Source organism: Podarcis liolepis, assembly GCF_965112155.1.
Source record: "Podarcis liolepis genome assembly, chromosome: 17".
NCBI lineage: Eukaryota > Metazoa > Chordata > Lepidosauria > Squamata > Lacertidae > Podarcis > Podarcis liolepis.
The window spans coordinates 41,226,068-41,247,968 of record NC_139571.1 but is presented as its reverse complement, the minus strand read 5'-3'; the positions used below and the strand labels follow the sequence as shown (position 1 = coordinate 41,247,968).

The following is a 21,901-nucleotide window of genomic DNA, read 5'->3' as shown; positions in this document are numbered from 1 at the left end:
CCCCGGCAGTGCCTTGGCAGTGGCGGTGGTGCTGCGAAGCAGCGAGGCAGGAGCCCCCGCCCCCGGGGATTCCCTAATCTCGCGGGGGACGGCCGGGGCTCTCCGACTAGGGCGCGCGGCTGGCTGGCTGGCTGGCGAGGGAGCAGGTGGGGAGGAGGCGGGGGACGGCGGCGGCGCTCTGCTGGAAGGGCACCCGAGATTATTGGGGGGGCTGAGCCCCCCCAAAAATTTTTTTGAGGGGGCTCGAGCCCCCTCAGGCCCCATAGAGTCGGTGCCTATGCAAACAACAATGGGCTCAGGCCCCCCGGGCCACCCCTTAATACTGCCCCTGAATTGTAAGATGTTTCTTCTCAGATGCCTTTAAAGAAGGGGCTGTTCTCAAGCTCAGTCTTGGTGACACGGCTGTGCAGGGCAAAATAAACTGTCAGTTTAGAGCTGATTGCACTAAATTTTTTGCTCAAGAAAATATCACAAAATATACCTAAGATTAGGTCATGGGAGCTGAATCTTGCATTATTCCAATGAAGGCTTAGGTGTAGATTTTTGAACCCCCTTCCTTATGACAGTATGGCTGTCATGATACTAACAGTCTAGGAGTGTCATGGATTGGGGGAAAGGGGACAGCTCAAAGGCTGGGTGAAAATCTTCCACAAGCCGAATGTGGCCCACGTGCTCCCTCACTTGCTTATCCTTCAAATTGGGCGAAATGCTTTCACTTCCTGGCATTGCACTCCTGCTTTCTATACAGGACAAACTGATCTAGGTGTATGCAAAATAATGTATGACATAGTAACTCTGTCATCAGAAATGGTAAGATCAAGAAACCAGTGGGGGAAGATTTCAGTCTCTCAGGATACTCCACGGCTGATGTGAAAATTGGAAAATGATTTCAAAGGCTCAATTTGGTGCGAAACAGCTGAATTAGAATTCACCAAGAAGTTGTGTTCTGTACATAAAGGCTTGGACAGAGACAGTGCTTTCCTGTCCCACACTGGGTGCTGATTAACATAGCAAAACTGGGATAGCGGCAAGAGTTTTCAGAGGAGTAGCCATGCCCATCTGTTGCAGCAAAAATGACGGTGCTGTGGCACCTTAAACTCTCAACCAGCTTCTCTGCAACTGTGTTATGTATAAAATATAGTTTTAATTGACTGGATGTGTTATGTACTGAAGTTCTCACCCTGGGCCAGCAGGGGGATACTGTGGATAGTTATGCAAATAAGGGATCGAAAGTGGCGTTCAGTGATTGGATAGTTTTAGAAAATTGTTACAGTTACGTTGTACTGGAGCTCTATATAAGCAGGCTGGCTGAACCCTTCAGTTCAGTTCTGTCCTGGCCTGTGAATAAACAAGAGCTGTTGAAGAATCGCTGTGTCGTCTGATATGTTCACCCATAACTTAACAGTATGCACATACACACTTCGTTCATGCAGTGGTGGACGTAACTGAGGGGTAGCCCATGTGGTGCCCTTCACATGATGTTGGAATAAGATCCTCATCATCCCTGGCCACTGGTGATGCTGGCTGGGGCTCTTGAGTGTTGAGAGTCCACCATCACCTGGAGGGCACCACGTTGACTCTCCCCAGTATGCTGCGGAACTGTATACCATAATAAATCTGTTAGAATTTAAAGTGCCACAGGCCTCAGACCGCCCTTCTTGACCTTAGGTCCCCAGCTTTTGTTGCACTACAACAACTCTCAGCTTCCCTAGCTAGCAGGGCTAGTGGTCAGGGATGGTGGGAGTTGCAGTCCAACAACAGCTCAGTAGAGCACAAGGCTCTTCATCTCAGGGTCATGGGTTTGAGCAGAGGTGGATTTAGGGGAGTGCACCATCCACCACCTTATTTCCCCAGAGGCATCTGTAGATAGAAATTAGCACATGCAATTTATATGCAGTTTTTGTTCTGTGGGCCTGTGCCCTGAATCCTTAAGTAGATTTTGAATGGAAGGCAAAAGGTGCTGAATTTAAGACCCCAAGGTCCGCCAATGGTTCGAGCCCTACATTGGGCAAAAGATTCCTGACTTGGGTTAGGCTAGATGACCCTAGTGGTGCCTTCTAACTCCAAGATGTTATGATTCTATGATTCTACCTGTCTGAGATGATCGACCTGAGATTCCCGCATTGCAGGGGGTTGGACTAGATGACCCTCGGGGTCCCTCCCAACCCTACGAATTATCCTGGGACCCAAGGTCCAGAAAGGCTGCCAGGGGCCTCCAGTTGCCTTTAAGGAAATGGCTCTCCTACTGCTCATTACCTAGGATATATAAAGGTAGAGGATATATTTCGGAATGTCCTCAACGCACAGAAGCTCCTCAAATTTGGAATAATACGGAGAGGCCAGCCCAGGGGTAGGCAACCTAAGGCCCATGGGCCAGATGGGGCCCCATCGCCTTCTCAATCCGGCCCACGGATGATCCGGGAATCAGCGTGTTTTTACACGAGTAGAATGTGTGCTTTTATTTAAAATGCTTTTCTGGGTTATTTGTGGGGCATAGGAATTTGTTCATTCTTATTTTTCAAAATATAGTCCGGCTCCCCCACATGGTCTGAGGGACGGTGGACTGGCCCAGGGCTGAAAAAGGTTGCTGACCCCTGGGCCAGCCCCTTGGCTACCTTGCAGTGTGGCTTAATTTTTTTCTGGTTTCAGAAATGGCGCCCACCACTTGTGAACAGATTCATGAATGACCTGGTGCATGCAAGGCATTGCTGTTGTTGTTGTTTAGTCGTTTAGTCATGTCCACCTCTTTGTGACCCCCTGGACCAGAGCACGCCAGGCCCCCCTCTCTTCCACTGCCTCCCGCAGTTTGGTCAAACTCATGCTGGTAGCTTCGAGAACACTGTCCCACCATCTCATCCTCCGTCGTCCCCTTCTCCTTGCGCCCTCCATCTTTCCCAACATCAGGGTCTTTTCCAGGGAGTCTTCTCTTCTCATGAGGTGGCCAAAGTCTTGGAGCCTCAGCTTCAGGATCTGTCCTTCCAGTGAGCACTCAGGGCTGATTTCCTTCAGAATGGAGAGGTTGGATCTTCTTGCAGTCCATGGGACACTCAAGAGTCTCCTCCAGCACCAGAATTGAAAAGCATCAATTCTTCGGCCATCAGCCTTCTTTATGGTCCAGCTCTCACTTCCATACATCACTACTGGGAAAACCAGAGCTATTACTATACGGACCTTTGTCGTCAAGGTGACGTCTCTACTTTTTAAGATGCTGCCTAGGTTCGTCATTGCTTTCTCCCCAGAAGCAGGCGTCTTTTAATTTCGTGACCTGGGGGTATTGAGAGCAGGACTTCTGCTACCAAGACGAGGCCCCGCCAACCAACCCCGCTCCGCCCGCTCTTCCCTCGCCGACCCCGGGCCGCCTTCCGCCCCCTCGAGGGTGGAGCGCCAGAGCCCTCGGCGCGCCCTGGACGCCACTGCAGCGCCGCCGCCGCCGCCTCCGCGCCCTACTCCGCCGACTTGGCGCTTCCCCGACGGGGTTTCTCCAGCGCAGCCCTCCGTCGCCCCCTCACGCCCTCTCTCTCTCTCCGGAGGCGGACGGACGGGACGGACGGACGGCAGCTGTGGGAAGCCCGGCGGCTGCCCCGTCTACCTGGCAAGGTCATAGCGGGCTCGCCATGGAGGAGGCCGGGCGCCTTCGGCTGCGGGGAAGCGGCTGGCCGGCAGGTGGGCTCGCCCTGGGCGCGCGGCGCGCGGCGCTGCCGGTGGGCTGGACCTGCGCGTCTTCGCGGGGCGAATAGACGGACGGACGGCCGAGTTGCGCCGAGTTGCGCGTCGTCGCTGCTGCTGCTGCTGCTCGGGAAGCGGCGGAAAAGTTTCCCTGCGGGCGCTGGGGCGCACTCCGGAGCGCTGCGGCTGCGTCTTCTTCTTCTCCGTGAGAAATTCTGGTCCTGGCAGGCGCGCGAGGGACGGAGCGAGGGTGAGAGTGTGTCGCTTTCTTTTTTTGGGGGGGGGGTCTCTGCTTTTACCTGGGGGATGTCTTGGGAGGGGGGCATTTGGGGGGCTTCTTCTTACCACACACACACACACCGACCGACGGGCAAGTTTGCGCCCGGTTTTGAAGCAGCTGTGCGCTGGGCTCGTGAAGGAGCCTTTCGGGTTTGTGTGCTTTTTTATTATTTATTTAACAAAAAACCTCGTTGTCTGAACACGTCTCAGTTTAGAAGTGAGGGTTCAGAGTGTGAACTTGGGTTGCGAGCCTGTAGCGCGTTTCCTTCAGAGCAAACCCCGTCGAAGCGAAGCGGGTCTCGCTGCCGAGCCAACAAGCTTAGGATTTCGTTGCGCGGCCCCTTCCAGGGGTGCCAAATTGAATAAAATATTGGGGGGGAGGCAAGTAAGCCCCGCCCAGCATAATTGATCACATGACACTGTTTGAATGGCAATAGATGGGCCCAGCCCCCCCCCAAATATTTTATTGGGGGGAGTCTAGGAGTTGGCTCCTATGGCCCCTTTATATTCATAGGACAGCCCCACCCTGGGAAGCAAGGCCCTCTGGGTCCAGCAGTGGCAACCTCAGGTTCCTAAAAATCGATGGGTCACGGAATCATAGAATCGTAGGGTTGGAAAGGGACCCGCGAGGGTCATCTAGTCCAACCCGCTGCAGTGTGGGAATCTTGGTAATACAGTGGTACCTCGGGTTAAGAACTTAATTTGTTCTGGAGGTCTGTTCTTAACCTGAAACTGTTCTTAACCTGAAGCACCACTTTAGCTAATGAGGCCTCCTGCTGCTGCCGTGTCGCTGGAGCACGATTTCTGTTCTCATCCTGAAGCAAAGTTCTTAACCCAGGGTACTATTTCTGGGTTAGCGGAGTCTGTAACCTGAAGCGTCTGTAACCCGAGGTACCACTGTACATGACAAATGGTCACCCAACTCAGTTGCTAAAGCATGAGACTCGGGTTCGAGTCCCATGTTGGGCAAACGATTCCTGCATTGGACTAGGGTTGGACTAGATGACTCCCGTGCTCCCTTCCAATTCTACGATTCAGCCTCTGCTTAAAAAACCTGCAGTCCGTTCCACTGTTGAGCAGCTCTTACTGCAAGCGTGTTGAGGATTGGGCTGCCGACCTAACAACTGTGACGTGGGTCCTTGCTGTCCTCCCTGGCTGTGCTTTGTGTCCTGTAAATCACGTGTGGATCAAAGTGAGAAAAGGTAACTGTGGATTAGAATGATTAACTCAGGGCCAGTTTCCAGCCAGGTTGCAGCAAGGATGAGATTGGCACTACTTGTGAAATCAAGAGTTCTGGCAAGGGACCTGTAAATGAGAGCATGTGAAATACATTTCAGGCTCCGGGTTGCTGCCGTTTTTTTGTTTTAAACCAAATTAGAGGGTTTGGTGGGCACAATGCGGCGGGAAGGTCTCCTGCAGGAGCTGCATTGAAATAAAAAGGATCTGGTCAGGAGAGAGTTCGTTTCAAGGGAGCATGCTTGGGAGCAATTCTTTGTGAATTGGGCTCCGCAGCTACAATCATGTGCACATGCGGGGGAAAGTCCCATTGAACTTGGTTTCCTGTAGTGAGCAAGAATTGTTTTTCAGACACTCAGGCAGAGAAGTGGGTTCTGTATAATGAACATAACATTTGTTGTGTTGTATATATTTGTTGTATAATGAACATAACATTAAAAAAGGAAAACCGAGAGGTACAAGTCACTAAGCAGAGGCTTACATAGTAATGCCTAGCAACAGTCTTTACTTTTGCATTGATATTTGCCCAGCTTCACTTCTACATAGTTCATGCCTGCAGAGCCCAGATGGGCAGTTACCTTTTCCAGTCTGACGGCCAAGATTGTCAATAATTTAGAGACACCCCCCCACACACACACACAATTGAAGAAACTTGGGTCCCCAGCTGCTGTTGAACTACAGCTCCCATCATCCTTAGCTAGCAGGACCAGTGGTCAAGGATGATGGGAGATGTAGTCCAACAACAACTGGGAAACCAAGTTTGAGAAACACGACCCTACATAAAGGAAAAGCAAGACTATGAAGTGATGCTACACAGTGCAATCTAAACTATCCACCACAACTCCCCTTGGCTGAGCAAATGACGTGTGTCAATTTTTCAACAGTTGCTCTTAAGTCACAATTAAGCCTATGTGGCTGAGGTAAGCCAGTAAATATTATTTGGGGCTAGTGATTTTTATGGGGTTGTTGATTTAGCTAGCTTGTAAGGTAAAGGTAAAGGGAACCCCTGACCATTAGGTCCAGTTGTGGATGACTCTGGGGTTGCGCGCTCATCTCACTCTATAGGCTGAGGGAGCCAGCGTACAGCTTCCGGGTCATGTGGCCAGCATGACTAAGCCGCTTCTGGCGAACCAGAACAGCGCACGGAAACGCCATTTACCTTCCTGCCGGAGTGGTACCTATTTATCTACTTGCACTTTGACATGCTTTCGAACTGCTAGGTGGGCAGGAGCAGGGACCGAGTAACAGGAGCTCACCCCGTCGTAGGAATTCGAACCGCCGACCTTCTGATCGGCAAGTCCTAGGCTCTGTGGTTTAACCCACAGCGCCACCCACGTCCCTTAGCTAGCTTGTAAATATGTTTAAATAACTAAATGGGAGATAATATCATAGGTATCCAGCCCCCCAAAGTATGTAGTGAGACAATGTTCCTTCTAAATTGCCTCAAGAAGTGCACCCAACAGAGGCATAAATCTCTCCTTAAACAAAATATTTTCTCGCAAATCAGATTCTTTCCCCCTCTCATTTTAAGCAAGGTGCTCTTACTGTCCATGTGTCCTTCTCTCCCCTTCCTGCCCTGCATAGAGGCATCCACATTATTGTTTTTTTCTCTTCACCATCCACACTTGCTTTGCAAAGCAGTTTTGGGGAACAAGTGGTTTCACCGTCTGCAGGATTTTTTTATTTAAAAAGGATTCTTCCTTTGAGATCTCACCCCTGACTAGCTTGGCCCATGGCCAGCGGAAGTCATTGTTGGGCCACAGTAGGGATAGACTCTGTGATGTCAGGTTCTACGTGTTAGGAAGTGGGCTGTCCATTCAAGCAGGTCAGAAATAAATATGTAATCCAAGGTACGTAGAGGTCACATTCCATCCAGAACATCAAATAAGGATCAGAGGAGTCAGAGCCAGGAAGCGGGCAAGAGAAGTCACCAGCAAACTCTGCCACCTTGCGGCTCATCGTTAATTCTAGATCAGTTACAAAGAAATCAAAAAGCACAGGTCCCAAAACCCATCCTTGGGTGAACCCACTTCTTACATTCATCCACTGAGAGAACTTACTATCTATTCCTATTTGTTCCTTCCTGTTCTTTTACCAGTTACTAATCTATAAGAGGGTCTCTTCCCATGATAACTAAGCTTACACAGGAGCCTTTGGGGAGGGACTTGGTCAAAAGCTTTATGAAAGCCAAAGGATAAAGTGTCTTCTGGATCACCCCATTCATATGTTCACTGACACTCTAAAAAAACCCCACCCACCTCTCAAATATTTGCTAGACAAGACTTACTGTTGAGGAAGCCATGCTGCTGGTTCTTCAACAAGGCTTGTTCTTCCTTATCTATATTGCAGATCATTTGGGGTTATTACTTGTTGTTGTCATGTGAAGTGTTGTGTTTTTATACTGTAAACCGCCTTGTGATCTTTGAAGGGTGGTATATTATTATTATTATTATTATTATTATTATTATTATTATTAGTGTTGAGATCAGAATGATTTAAACATTGTATTTAACAGGGAAATTAAATTTGGAACAAAGGTTATAATGGCACAATTGGTGAAATCAGGCGTTCTAGCACTGAAATTTTAACTTCACATATGCAAAATATGGTTTTGGTCATTTTAAAAACAACGAGAGGATTTAGTGAGCACAATCCACCTGGAAATGATTGTGCATGAGCTGCACTGAATAAGGGGATCTGCTTAAGAACATGACATTCCTATTCATTTAAGTGGAGCAGATGAGTAATCCTTAGTGAATTGAGATCTGGGCATCCCTGCAATTCATAGACAGCTTGGTGGACAGAACCTGTGTGCTGCCTGGTGTCCTGCTTTGTCAAAAGCCCAGAGGTACTTATTCCCGTTTAGTTGATGGATGAGTTTGTGTAGGTCTGCTAAAGCAGTTAAAGAAATAATTTCATGGGAAGAATGAATGAGCAGATAGAATGGATAAGTAGAAATAAGCCAACTATTTGTGTCAATATATGTTTTTCTCCAAATGGGCTAGGCAAGTGTGACTACTAACCATGCAAAGGATTTCTGCCATATAGACAAGAGATCTTCATCAGCCCTTACAATAGTTTAAGCATCACATGAGGATGGCCAAAAGCTTATACGTACAATAGATTACCATCTGCTACATCCTGACAAAAGTCATTTTGGACTGTGGTAACACAGTGTGCTTGATGTGGGAAGAGATTCCAGAATACTGTGTGCACTGCTGGCAGTCATATATAAAGAAAGTGCAGAAGCAAGTACCCATGAGGCAAGGTGATAATTAATCAAATAATTAAATAATTAAGGGGTCAGCTGACAGTGACAGGAAAGGAAGACAACTATTAATCTGTATTAGGAGCAATCTGGTTTAGAGCAATCTGGTTTTGGTACTTTCCAGATCCAAATAATGCTTCATTTCCTCTAAATTCAATATTTCACATACGTGTGAGAGAGGGACAAGAAGTTATGTGTTTGTTGATACAAAAAAAGTAACGTCTTTTAGAAGATGGTAAAAAGGCTCACAAGGATGCGGGTGGTGCTGTGGGTTTGCCTTTTCTTGAAGGTGTCCCACAAGGGACTGTTCCTCAGGGTTTACTCCCGAAGCTTTTCTAACGTATGAGTATAGCTGTTAAGAGGGACATGGGTGGCGCTGTGGGTTAAACCACAGAGCCTAGGACTTGCTGATCAGGTCGCGGTTCGAATCCCCGCAACGGGGTGAGCTCCCGTTGCTCGGTCCCTGCTCCTGCCAACCTAGCAGTTCGAAAGCACGTCAAAGTGCAAGTAGATAAATAGATACCGCTCCAGTGGGAAGGTAAACGGCGTTTCCGTGCGCTGCTCTGGTTCGCCAGAAGCGGCTTAGTCATGCTGGCCACATGACTCGGAAGCTGTACGCTGGCTCCCTTGGCCAATAAAGCAAGATGAGTGCCACAGCCCCAGAGTCAGTCACGACTGGACCTAATGGTCAGGGGTCCCTTTATCTTTACTATTGACTGGAAATCACAGAACAGGATATGGATCTTAAGGTATGGGTTAATCCATAAACGACTATAGTTTCAGAGAGTAGCATCAGCCCCGTGACATTTTTGCTCTGGGGTCCCAAAGGGTATTATTTGGTCCCCAATTTTAACATCTATATGAAGTCGTGGGGAATGCTCACTGGAAAATTTGGAGAGAGGCTTCACTGGCGTGTTGATGATACACAGCTCTGTTTCTCGGTTGTGTCTGAGTCAGGACAGGACCCAGACCATGACAGTGCCACAGATGGGGGACTTAGGTTGAGAGAATAGCAGCTTGCCTTTAGCCACATTGAACATTCATTCACAAAATAAGCTGCCATTCAGCGTTCAGTCTCTTCACCTATTTGATGGGAAGGTAAACGGCATTTCCGTGCGCTGCTCTGGTTTGCCAGAAGTGGCTTAGTCATGCTGGCCACATGACCCAGAAGCTGTACGCCCGCTCCCTCGGCCAGTACAGTCATACCTCAGGTTGAATGTGCTTCGGGTTGAGTGTGTTCGAGTTGCGCTCCGCGGCAACCCAGAAGTAACAGAGTGCGTTACTTCTGGGTTTCGCTGCTTGCGCATGCGCAGACGCTCAAAATGACGTCATGCGCATGTTCGGAATCGGCAAAACGCGACCCGCCCACACACAGACGTGCCATCGCTTGTTATGTTCGCTTCAGGATGTGAACGGATCCCGTTCGCATTCCAAGGTACCACTGTAAAGCGAGATGAGCGCCGCAACCCCAGCGTCGTCTGTGACTGGACCTAACGGTCAGGGGTCCCTTTACCTTTACCTTTCCTCTTCCAGCCGTTCCTCATAAGACTTTGTTCCTAGACCCCTTGCTGTCCTGGCTTCCTTCTGCAGGACAAGCTCAATGGGCAGATTCACCCCTTACATTTGAAACACAACAAATGCACAGTTAAAACACCTGACAAAGAATTCTGGGAACTATAGCTTGTAAAGGATTCTGGGAATGGTAGGTCTGTGAGGTGGAAATTACAGGATTCTCTGTGGGAAGTCACGTGCTTTAACTGTGCTTCAAATGTATAAGACAGAATGTGGCACTAAGAACTGTTGAGAATAAAGCCACAACACTTGCAATAAGCTATCTGACTCAGAGGGGCAGCAGTGGGGGCAACAGACAGAAAAGGGAAACCTTTTCTTCCTCACCACCAATTCCTTTACCTCTAGTAACTATCATATTTTTTGCTCTGTAAGACTCACTTTTTCCCTCCCCAAAAGTAAGGGGAAATGTGTATGCCTCTTATGGAGCGAATACAGGCTGCGCAGCTATCCCAGATGCCAGAACAGCAAGAGGGATTGTTGCTTTCACTGCACAGCGATCCCTCTTGGTGTTCTGGCTTCTGAGATTCAGAATATTTTTTTTCTTGTTTTCCTCCTCCAAAAACTAGGTGCATCTTATGGTCTGGTGCGTCTTATAGAGCGAAAAATACGGTACCTGTTGGTAATTTTTAAACCATATGAAAAGTAGGCTCCTTTCTGTGCCCTAATTCAATTCCAGTGCATTCTGTCTTTATTTCACTTAGCTTTTGAGTCAAAACAGGATTTTCTGTTTGCTGACAGTGCAGCCTCAAGCCTATTATCCAGAAATCAACCTGGGCTCGTTCTGCTCCACTGCAGTATCTCCCACAGTATAACAGTGTTAGCATTTGAACTCATCTGGGTCTCATGACACAAAGACAGGTGCAACTCTCAGAACGCTGACATAAGGGGAAAAACTTGCTGTAGTGAAATTAAGTTTGAAAAAACACACAGGGGAATAGATATGGGCAGGAATCTATATTTTAAAACAAATGCTCTATTGGAACTTACAGAAAAAGCCAAATGGAGAGCTAGCTACTAAGATGAACTGCATGTTGATGGTGTGCAAAAATATTTTAACTTAATACCTGTCTTAATCAAAACTTACTAAGTAAAGCTTTATGAGTACAATAAAAAAATAATTAATTTTGACACAATTTAATTAATTTACAAATAAAAATATTTATACCCCCTTCTCATTAAATATCAGTGGTATACAGCAGTTGCTCATTATTATTACATTGAGCACCTGTTATCTACTTTACTCCTACAATTTTCAGTAATTTTTAAAAGACTTTTTACCTTTTGGGGTGGGGAAGGCATCTGTGTCATAGAATATTTTTAAAGTTCCTATACATAGAATCATAGAATTGTAGAATTTGTATAGTAAGCCTGTAGTTTACATAGTTGTTACGTTCTGGGGATCATCCCTAAAGCCAAAATTGTGTATAGTCAAAACACACTGGGTTCAATTCCTTATTCATTCTGTATTATTGATCTCCGTACTGAAATTACTATGTCTTATAAGTCACTTTCTCCCCTACAAGAATTTTCATAGCTGGTAACAGTTTTGATAACCTTGCAAAAACCAGTTTGTTCACGCTTCCTTAAGCTTAGCTGTTTCCAAAATGTAACACTAATAAATTATGTAAATGCCTCCCTAGAATCCTAGATTAATAGTAGAATTAATATATAGTGGTTCATTTAATTGAGAAATGCCAGCAGTGGTTTTGAAAATACTGATTGTGCAACATTATCCTTAATGCATTTATCTATCTATCACCCTGGTTTTCAGCCCAAAAGTCTCTCAGTGCAGCAGCAACAACAACAATCAAAGCAACAACTACAACAAAAGGCAGTCTCCTTCCACACTTACAATATAATGGACTGGGGGGGGGGGGCGGTGAGAGAAAAAGGAATGGGGAATGAAAATCAAAACAAGCAAATTTAGGCACCAGTACTTAAAGTTACAGACACGGGTGGCGCTGTGGGTTAAACCACTGAGCCTAGGACTTGCCGATCAGAACGCCGGTGGTTCGAATCCCCGTGATGGGGTGAGCTCCCGTTGCTCGGTCCCTGCTCCTGCCAACCTAGCAGTTCGAAAGCACGTCAAAGTGCAAGTAGATAAATAGGTACCGCTCCAGCGGGAAGGTAAACGGCGTTTCCGTGCGCTGCTCTGATTCGCCAGAAACGGCTTAGTCCTGCTGGCCACATGACCCGGAAGCTGTACGCCAGCTCCCTCGGCCAATAAAGCGAGATGAGCGCTGCAACCCCAGAGTTGGTCATGACTGGACCTAACGGTCAGGGGGTGACTTTACCTTTACTTAAAGTTACATAGTTCCTTAAACACCAGCTTGAATGGAAACAGCTCAGACTGGGGAGGAGTAAAAGGCAGCTGGTCTGTCAGTCTGTCTGTCTGGAGTGGGCCTTCATTCCCATCTCTCCCCCTGCTGGAATATTTATGGTGCAATCCTATACCTGGATGAGTTGGGGGCTGAGGCTAATGTGGCTTAAAATGTTGTCTAATGTAAGTTTAGAAATGTCACGTACTTGTTGGTCTAAAGTAGCAATTGCCAAACTAGGCATGGGAAGAAAGCATACACAACTCTTATTTGTTTTATTTTATTTTCTTGCTACTTCCAAATAATCGGACCAAACAGCACACTTGTGGATGCTTACTCAGAAATAAACCCTGAAATGTTATGTTTTTAAGATGTCAGCCCTCGTCTTTTGTAACACTTGCATGTTCCAACGTGTACGTTAGAATATCTGTTTGTGCTTTTTAAAAAAACAAAAACTTCCTTTTAGCAGTAATTTTAGAAGCCTTGGAACATTGAGAAAATGTGACGTTTTAAAGCATTTGTGAAATATGGGAGAAATTATAGCAGGGATAGGCACTATTTGTGCAGTTAACCAGCAAAATGTTATCAAGGATCACATATTCTAATGGATTCGTGTAAAAAGTGCATAGTGGAACTGCCCAAACTGATGTGTTTTGAATGAATGGCGGGGTTCGTCACTCCAATTTCCCTGTGTCACTTTCATTCCTGCCAAGTAAAATCATCTATTAACTCTACAATAACTACAGTCTGCTCAGAGAGCTGAAGGCAAAGCCTTTGGGTTCGAAAGGGAGTGGAGTAGGTTGTTTGTCTTTGTGTTTTTACGGAACTGTAGAGAGTGAATCACGCACAGACCTTTAACAGAGATGCTGTGCGTGTTTTGCACTGGCCCTCTTCATACTTTCAGGGATAATGCCCGGTGTCACAGGTAGCATCGGCCTTCATTAAAAGCAAAGATCTACCATTAAGCGCTGAGAGTAGAAAGCCTTTTGTCGAAGCTTGTTCTTCTTTGCTTCCTTCCCTTCCTTTCCGATGGCTGAAATAGGCACCACAAAGCTGGTTTTTTAATCGCACTCCTGCCCCTGCATTTTTCCAACCCAATTAGGCCATTACCAGGGCTAAATGAGGCATAGAGCCTCCAAAAGTCACACCGTCGTCCCGGAGATGGAACGTGTGTTGCCGTGGACTTGGCAGGGAGGTGAGCTGGCTGATGATCACTGAAGGGTGACCCGAGGTGTTTGCGCATTCCAGCCTGGGCAGAAAGATCACCTTCACAGAGAGAAAGTGTAACCAATATATTTCGGGTTTTTTATAAAAAAAACCACTTCCAAAAATTATTTTAAGGGACATTGTGCGCTTAAGCAGGGCTGCCCTCATTACTGTTCATTGGTTAGGATCCCAGGTAGAGTCAGGTATTAAAAAAATATTGGTACTGGCTGCAATTAGAAGAATTAAAGTTGATATGCTGTACCATTTCTGCTTTCAGACCTATGCTCTCAGAGCTATTATGGATTTGTCTGCTGGGGGGGGCGGGGCACATGAGTCTAGGATCCTTTGACCTGCCCCACCTATTCAGCAACATTCTTAGTTCTTTCTTTGTAGGACTGTCTGGCTACAGAAGTGTAAAATGACACACGTTAGAGCAAAAATATCTCACTTTCACATATATGCTCATGGGGTCTGAACTTGCAGTGACAGACCAGGAGTAAGAACTTAGGGTCATAGTCAGTGTTTGAAACACGGACGTATAATTTGTTGTTGTGTAGTCGTGTCCGACTTTTCGTGACCCCCTGGACCAGAGCACGCCAGGCACTTCTGTCTTCCACTGCCTCCCGCAGTTTGGTCAAACTCATGTTAGTAGCTTCGAGAACACTGTCCCACCATCTCGTCCTCTTTCGTCCCGTTCTCCTTGTGCCCTCCATCTTTCCCAACATCAGGGACTTTTCCAGGGAGTCTTCTCTTCTCATGAGGTGGCCAAAGTCTTGGAGCCTCGGCTTCAGGATCTGTCCTTCCAGGGAGCACTCAGGGCTGATTTCCTTCAGAATGGAGAGGTTGGATCTTCTTGCAGTCCATGGGACTCTCAAGAGTCTCCTCCAGCACCAGAATTGAAAAGCATCCATTCTTCGGCAATCAGCCTTCCTTATGGTCCAGCTCTCACTTCCATACATCACTACTGGGAAAACCATGGCTTTAACTATATGGACTTTTGTTGGCAAGGTGATGTCTCTGCTTTTGAAGCTAGGCACCAAATGGCTCCTTAAACCAGGTCTGCAGTTGGGAAAACGGAATGCCTAGTTGCCATTTTGGGGCCGGATGGCTTGAAAGTTGTATTTTTCAGTACAGCTTTTTGGTTCCTGAAATTCATTCTGTGCGGATAAAATATAATGAATAGAATTCTAGAGGATGCGTTGCTAGTGTGTGTGAAAACAGTCAAGAACCAAGGATCCCCAGGCATGCACCTCAGGAGACATCAGGCACCATCGTGGCACCTGAGCTTTTTCCCTTGGTTGCAAGTGGCCGATTGCAAGGTGCACAATGTGCCTGGCGAATTTCCAACGCTGGTCATAGTAGATGGCTTAATGAAGAGGCCAACCCAGTGTGCATTGGCCATGAAGAAGGCAGATGCCATACTAGGGATCCTTGGGAAATGAATTGAAAAATAAAACTGCCAGTATCATAACGCCATTATACAAATCTGTGGTGTGAACAGATAGCTGAGTTGGTAGAGCATGAGACTCTTCATCTCAAGGCTGTGGGTTCAAGACCCATATTGGGTGAAAGATTTCTGCATTTCAGGGGGTTGGACTAGATGACCCTCGTGGTCCCTTCCAACTCTACAATTCTATGATTCTGTGAATGCATTTGGAATACTGTATACAGTTCTGGTCACCTCAAGAAGGATATCAAGAAGCCAAGTTACAGGGAACCAGGCAGAGGGCCTTCTCGGTGGTGGTGCCCTCCCTGTGGAATGCCCTCCCACCAGATGTCAAAGAGAACAACAACTACCAGACTTTTAGAAGACATCTGAAGGCAGCCCTCTTTAGGGAAGATTTTTAATGTTTGATGTATCACAGTATTTTAATATTTTTTTGGAAGCCGCCCAGAGTGGCTGGGGAAGCCCAGCCAGATGGGTGGGGTATAAATAAATTATTATTATTATTATTATTATTATTATTATTATTATTATTATTATTATTATTATTATATTGCAAAGTTGAGAAAGGTTCAGAAAAGGGCAACCAAAATGATCAAGCGGGTGACCTATTAAAGAAAGGTTGCAGGATTTGGGACTTCTTAGTTTAGATAAAAAGCAAGTAAGAAACAACATGATAGTAGTTAATGAAATTATGCATGGAGAAAATGGATAGAGAAGAGGTGTTTTCCGTCTCTCATAACACTAGAGCTCATGGACCTGCAGTGAAACTGAATGTGTGAGGATTCAGGAAAGACTTCTTCTCGCAGCACATAGCTAAACTATGCTTCTGCATACCAGTTGCTGGAAAGAGTGCTCTGGTGTTTTGCATCCTGCTTGCAGGTTTCAGAAAGACAGCTGGTTGGCCACTGTGAGAACAGTATGCTGGACTATATGGGCCATTGGCCACATTCTTACTTGAGGAGGAAGTGCACAGGAATTAGCTTATATTCTGCCTTTCTCTCACCTTGGGACCCAAGGCAGCTGACATGTGGTTCCCAGACCATCATCTATCCAGGCACCAACCATACCTTGACCTGCTCAACTTCAGTAAGGTGGTGGTCTCTTGGTCTTCAGACCACACTTTAGAAGTGTGTGTCCATAGGAGGGTGTTACCAGGGTGGGGAGGGGTCTGGGAACCATGTCCTCTGAGGAACTGGAGGGGCAACATCCCTAGGCCTCCACCATCTATTTTATGGAAAGTGGTCATGTGATCAGCCTGCTCTCAAGGCAGCTTGCAGTTGAGTTCAGTAGACAACTATTGACTCTAACTGTGTCCATCACACCCGCAATTAATTCTGTTGTAAGGAAAATGCAGGTTAATAGGAGATTTGATAGCTGAGAAAGAAAGTGCAGGTGATGGAGGCGGTTCTTCCTCTCCCCAATGGTTTGATGATTTTTATTGATGTATATACTTTTGCTTTGTTGTTTGAGATTTTTTGAATCATGATGCTTGTGTATGCCCCTTTTGAGCTGTAAGAAGAAGAAGGCAACAACAACAACAACATACTCTTCATCTGGGTCTTCTTGTTTCAGATTTTTCATCTTCTTCAAAGGAGCAACCATGATTAGGGTTAGAATGGCAGAGAATGTGGTGATGTGCCATGACTGGACTTGGATTTGTCATGAACTGGTCGCATGGCATTGACAAGACACTTTCTCTCTGCCTCGGTTCCACAATCATAGTAGCAATGACCAACATCATAGAGATGTATTGAGGCCAAACACAACAAGGGTTGGAGGGTCATGTACAAATTATTCATGGAGCTGGTGGCTAAGTTTTAAAGCCCTGAACCCGAAAAAGCCACCTTTTATCACACAAACCTGTCCAAACACTACATTTATCTACAACTCCCTGCTCCTATCAACGTCCCCACTCTCCCAAACTTGACAAGAGCTGACTGGGGAGAGTGCTATGGTGGTTGTGGCACCACTTATGCAAAATGCCCCTCTTAGCCTGTCCCCAAATGTTGCGTCTTTTCTGCGCCAGGCAGAGACCCTCCTCTTTGTCCAGGCTTTCCAATAGGGTTGTGTACAGGCTTTAGTGGCTGTGCTGTTCTGTTAAATTCTATTTATTTGACTTGACGTGCTGTTTTCGATTTTTAAAAATTCATTTCATTGCATTTTCTCCTTGTCACTTGTAACATGTGGGCTGCCTGAGGTGTTTTGCACTGTAGGTAGTCTATAAATATGTTTAGCAGCAAAATAATGAAGGACTTTGAGATCAGAGATGTGAGCTGTGGACATCATGATTTGTAACCTGACTTCGGGGGTGATTCTGTTGACAGGTGTAAGGGGACCTGTGATTGTTACTGATGAGTTGCTTCCCCCCACCACAATGCAACTTACGGAAACAAACTTTAAAACCATGTACTGTATATTGTCAAAATACTAAGGAGAAAGGAAACGGAATGAATCTGTAAGCTGCGTAGTGCAGTGGCTTCCAATCCCAAACCTTTTCTCCCTCATGGACCCCTTTAAAATTTCTGGTGGTCTTGACAGATCACTTCCTGATCTTTCTGCCTGTTATAGAAGTTGCAGTATGCTGCGTTTGGTGCTGTGTGATTTTCAACTGTGTTTTCATTGCTTCTTGTCTTATTGAGTGGTACCTCAGGTTACGAACTTAATTGGTTCCGGAGGTCCGTTCTTCACCTGAAACCGTTCTTAACCTGAGGTACCACTTTAGCTAATGGGGCCTCCCGCTGCCGCCAAGCCGCCTCTCGGTTTCTGTTCTCATCCTGAGGTAAAGTTCTTAACCCAAGGTACTACTTCCGGGTTAGCGGAGTCTGTAACCCGAGGTGTTTGTAACCCGAGGTACCTCTGTATTGGATTCAAAGTGCAATACAATAAAATAGAACAGAAGTAAAAGAAGCAAGAAAAAATACAGTGGTACCTCTAGATGTGAACGGGATCCGTTCAGGAGCCCTGTTCACATCTAGAAGCAAACGTAACCAGCGAAGGCATGTCTGCGCATGTGCGCGTCGCTTATCGCTGCTTCTGCGCATGCGCGCGACGTCATTTTGAGCACCTGCGCATGCGCAAGCGGCGAAACCCAGAAGTAACGCGCTCCATTACTTCTGGGTTGCCGCAGAGCGCAACTCGAACGTGATCATCCCGAAGCACATTCAACCTGAGGTATGACTGTACATTGAAAATCAATATGAATGTTGAATGCTGACATGCCACAGACCACCCAACTGATGCTCACAAACCACTGGTGGGTCATGGACCACAATTTGGGAAGCCCTGGCATAGTGCATCCCTTATTTTTAAGGCGATGGTATTGGGGAAGAGGCACAGTCTATGGACAGCTCAGAGTGCACCTGAGATAACTTCTTTACATCTCCATTTTCTTTTTAGGGGGTCTTGAAGATGGGCTCCATCTAACAAGCGGCGAGGAAACAAGAAACTGCTGGATTGGGTCAATTGCGATGGAGAAGGTCACTGAGGAGATGGTGGAATTATGGCTGCTATTCTGTGGCTTACCGTACACCAAGCATCCCCACCAGATCCGCAGTGCGCAGTGTTCAGAAGTGAAAAGGCTTGTTGAAGGTTATTAGGCCTGCTCCTCTTGTGTGGCCATTTTGAAGTTTGCAACCTCTGTCCCTCGTGAAAAGGAGGAACGATGACTTTTTATAGTTTCTGTTTGCTCCTCTTTGCGTTTACTTGGAATACCTCTGCCTATGCCTATGGACCGAATCAAAGGGCACAGAAGAAAGGAGACATTATTCTTGGGGGGCTGTTCCCCATTCATTTTGGAGTGGCTGCTAAACACCAGGATCTGAAATCAAGACCAGAATCCGTTGAATGCATAAGGTGAGCCCAAGCGAAAATGTGTTAACAGTTACTCACTCCCAAAGCCTGCTACCCACCAAGTTCAAACTAAGTGCTATATTGCTAAGTAGTAAAGCCTTCTTCTGTTGTTATTTAAGTGGCCCAGCTTTCCAAGGCTGCAATCCTAATATACATTTAATAAATGAATGGAACTGTTGGAATCGACCCTTAGAGGGAGCCTCCATAAAAATAACAACTTGGTAGCCAGTGGCTACGATTAGGGTGTTGGCTTCTGCTGAGGCTCTCCAGCAAGACTCCAGGAAGACTGATGTGAAAAAAAGGAAAGATTGCAGCCTACAAAAGAGCCATGGGGGACATAAGACTATAAATAGAATTATTATTTCCTTGCTTCCCGCCCCCACCCGGCTTTGTGAACAATCAGAACGGTGTCTGATAAGTTTGCATGCCCTGAAATGAAGTTTTACAGTTGATCTGTAGCTCTTAGGGAAGAAAGTGAATGTACATTTCAGTAGCTAGAGCAGGCTCCCAAACTCTGTTGCAATTCTTGTCCCTGCAAATGTGTAGGCTGAAAGTTTCTTTACCATAGCTGTCAAGCGTCCCTTATTTGGTGGGACAGTCCCTTATCCCAGCGCCGTGTCCCGCTGCTGTCCCTTATTGATGATGTCCCTTAAATTTCCTGGGTTTCAAAGGAAGCAGCTCCTCTCCCTCCCTCCCTGCCGGCCAGGGAGGAGGGAGGCTCCAACTGTGTTGCTTGGCTGTGTTGCTCACCCAATAAGAAGTCTAAGAACGACTGGGGGAAGGAGCTTGCATGCCTTGTGCCAATCAAATCGGCTGCGTTGCCTGGGGACTCACCTTTGCTCAGCGCTTCCCAGCGGAGAGGTGGCGGTGGTTTTCCTTGAGGCTTCGTTTGGCTGATGGCTGGGCTTTCTGCCTTTGGCTCGGAGGGGCTCAGAAGTTGAACATACCTGTGCTCGGAAAATCCCTTATTTTGGCTGCTGATCCCTTATTTTTGAGGCTGCTGGTCCCTTATTTTCAAATCTGTAAGTTGACAGCTATGTTCTTTACCCAGCACTGATATAGCACAGTGGTGGGCAAAGAAACTACAGATCAGCTGTGAAACTTCATTTCAGGGCATGCAAACGTATCAGACAAATACATAACCACCTCCTCCTTTGCTCCCACAGTAGGCAAAATTGGAGCAAAGTGCTTTGGGAGCACTGAGGGAGGGTGGAGGAGGTTAAAACTACCTTGCTATTACTGGCCTGACTCTGAGAGCTCTCCACAGATGTGGGTGCTATTGCCCTGCATTCTCTTAGTGACTCATGGAGGTCAGCAATTGGAGTGCTTGAAGCCGATTGGTTTTAGAACCATCACAAAAGTTCTAAATGCAAATAATTGTTCGGATTGACTAGGGGTCCAGGTGGCTAGGATAACTCCTAATGGGAATAATAATAGTTTTCCAGCCTACCTTTTGGAACCTACTTCCCCCAAACGACTAGAACCATGGCAGTGCAGTGCCTGCCCTTCCCCTGCATGTGCTATCCCTAAAACTCGCCCCTCCAGCTGTTTTGGGACTACAACTCCCATCATCCCTAGCTAACAGGACCAGTGGTCAAGGATGATGGGAATTGTAGTCCCAAAACAGCTGGAGGGCCGAGTTTGGGGATGTCTGCCTAAGAAGCAGTTCCAGAAGGATACCTTGGTCAATAGGTATTTTTAAAAAATTGAGAGGTCCAGAAGAATCAACAACGTTACACATATCGCCTGTCACTATCAGAATTAATCTTGGTCGGTTTCAGCATGTATGAAATGGCCAGTTGTTCTGCAGTTTTGAGTTTACTTCTTTGAAATGAATAGAATCATAGCTCTTTGATGGAAAGATAGACTTTGGCCACGCTCCTTAGTTTACTCAGACGCTTGTTCTTCACTCTTTTCCCCGCCTTCAAGCCAGTTGTCATTATTTTAATTTCCCCCCTCTTTTCCGTAGGTATAATTTTCGTGGTTTCCGTTGGCTTCAGGCCATGATCTTTGCCATTGAGGAAATTAATAACAGCCCAACGCTTCTTCCCAACATGACTCTTGGATACAGCATATTTGACACCTGCAACACCGTCTCCAAAGCCCTGGAAGCCACGCTGAGTTTTGTGGCCCAAAACAAGATAGACTCTCTGAATCTGGATGAGTTCTGCAATTGCTCAGAGCACATTCCCTCCACAATCGCAGTGGTGGGAGCAACTGGTTCTGGGATCTCTACTGCCGTGGCCAATCTTCTGGGTCTCTTTTACATACCTCAGGTACTGAATATACGCTCCTCTTTTCCCGAATGTGGAATGTCTGTGTGTAGCATGGGGGCTTTTCAGCTCATTAACACCAAAGAGCATTCAAAATCCAAACTAAAAGCAGATAAAACAAATCACAGCCAGCAAGACTAAAGTACACAAAAGACTGGCAGAATAAAACTTGAACGTAATTTGTCGGCTACCTAAGTCCTGTCTCCATGTTGGCCATTTGTAATTGGGTTCTGCAGAGTTCTGTCTTTTCATGCTGGTTAGCATCTGCTTGAAGCTGCTGGAGGCTATTGGCTGGATTCTGCTGTCAACAGTATGTTGATGACAAGAAGTTGTACCTCTCCTTTCCATCTTAAGACAGGGAAGCAATCTTATCTATTCACTTAAGATATTTCTTAACCACCCTTCATCAGAAGTTTCCAGGGTGGTGTATAACAAACCAGGGAAACAATTTGCACAATATATATATAGTCTCTCTCTCTCTCTCTCTCTCTCTCTCTCTCTCTGTGTGTGTGTGTGTGTGTGCATGCATGTGTATGTGTGTGTGTCTCTAAAGGAGTCACAAATTAAAAGGAAGTCTAAAACACAAGGGAAATGAAGAATCAATTCTGACTAAAATTCCATCTAAAAGGATTTAATCTGGCACTGGAGAGACTGGATAATTGGCAGAATATATACAGTGGTACCTCAGGTTACAGACTCCGCTAACCCAGAAATAGTACCTTGGGTTAAGAACTTTGCTTCAGGATGAGAACAGAAATTGCGCAATGGCGGTGCAGCGGTAGCGGGA

General features: G+C 46.4%; 1 protein-coding gene across 2 annotated transcripts in view; it reads left to right on the top strand.

The window, feature by feature from the left end:
• Nucleotides 1-3,356: 3,356 nt before the first annotated feature.
• Nucleotides 3,357-21,901, top strand: part of CASR (calcium sensing receptor) — a 51,791-nt gene continuing 33,246 nt past the window's right edge. Inside the window, exons 1-3 of one of the 2 annotated variants that reach the window (XM_083481699.1) lie at nucleotides 3,357-3,916; nucleotides 18,389-18,844; nucleotides 20,811-21,117. In XM_083481699.1, coding sequence (XP_083337825.1) covers nucleotides 18,654-18,844; nucleotides 20,811-21,117 — 498 coding nt within the window. In that variant the 5' untranslated portion in view covers nucleotides 3,357-3,916; nucleotides 18,389-18,653. Of the gene's footprint in view, nucleotides 3,917-5,429; nucleotides 5,511-18,388; nucleotides 18,845-20,810; nucleotides 21,118-21,901 lie in introns of those variants that run through there. The other variant, XM_083481700.1, reaches the window with a different exon arrangement.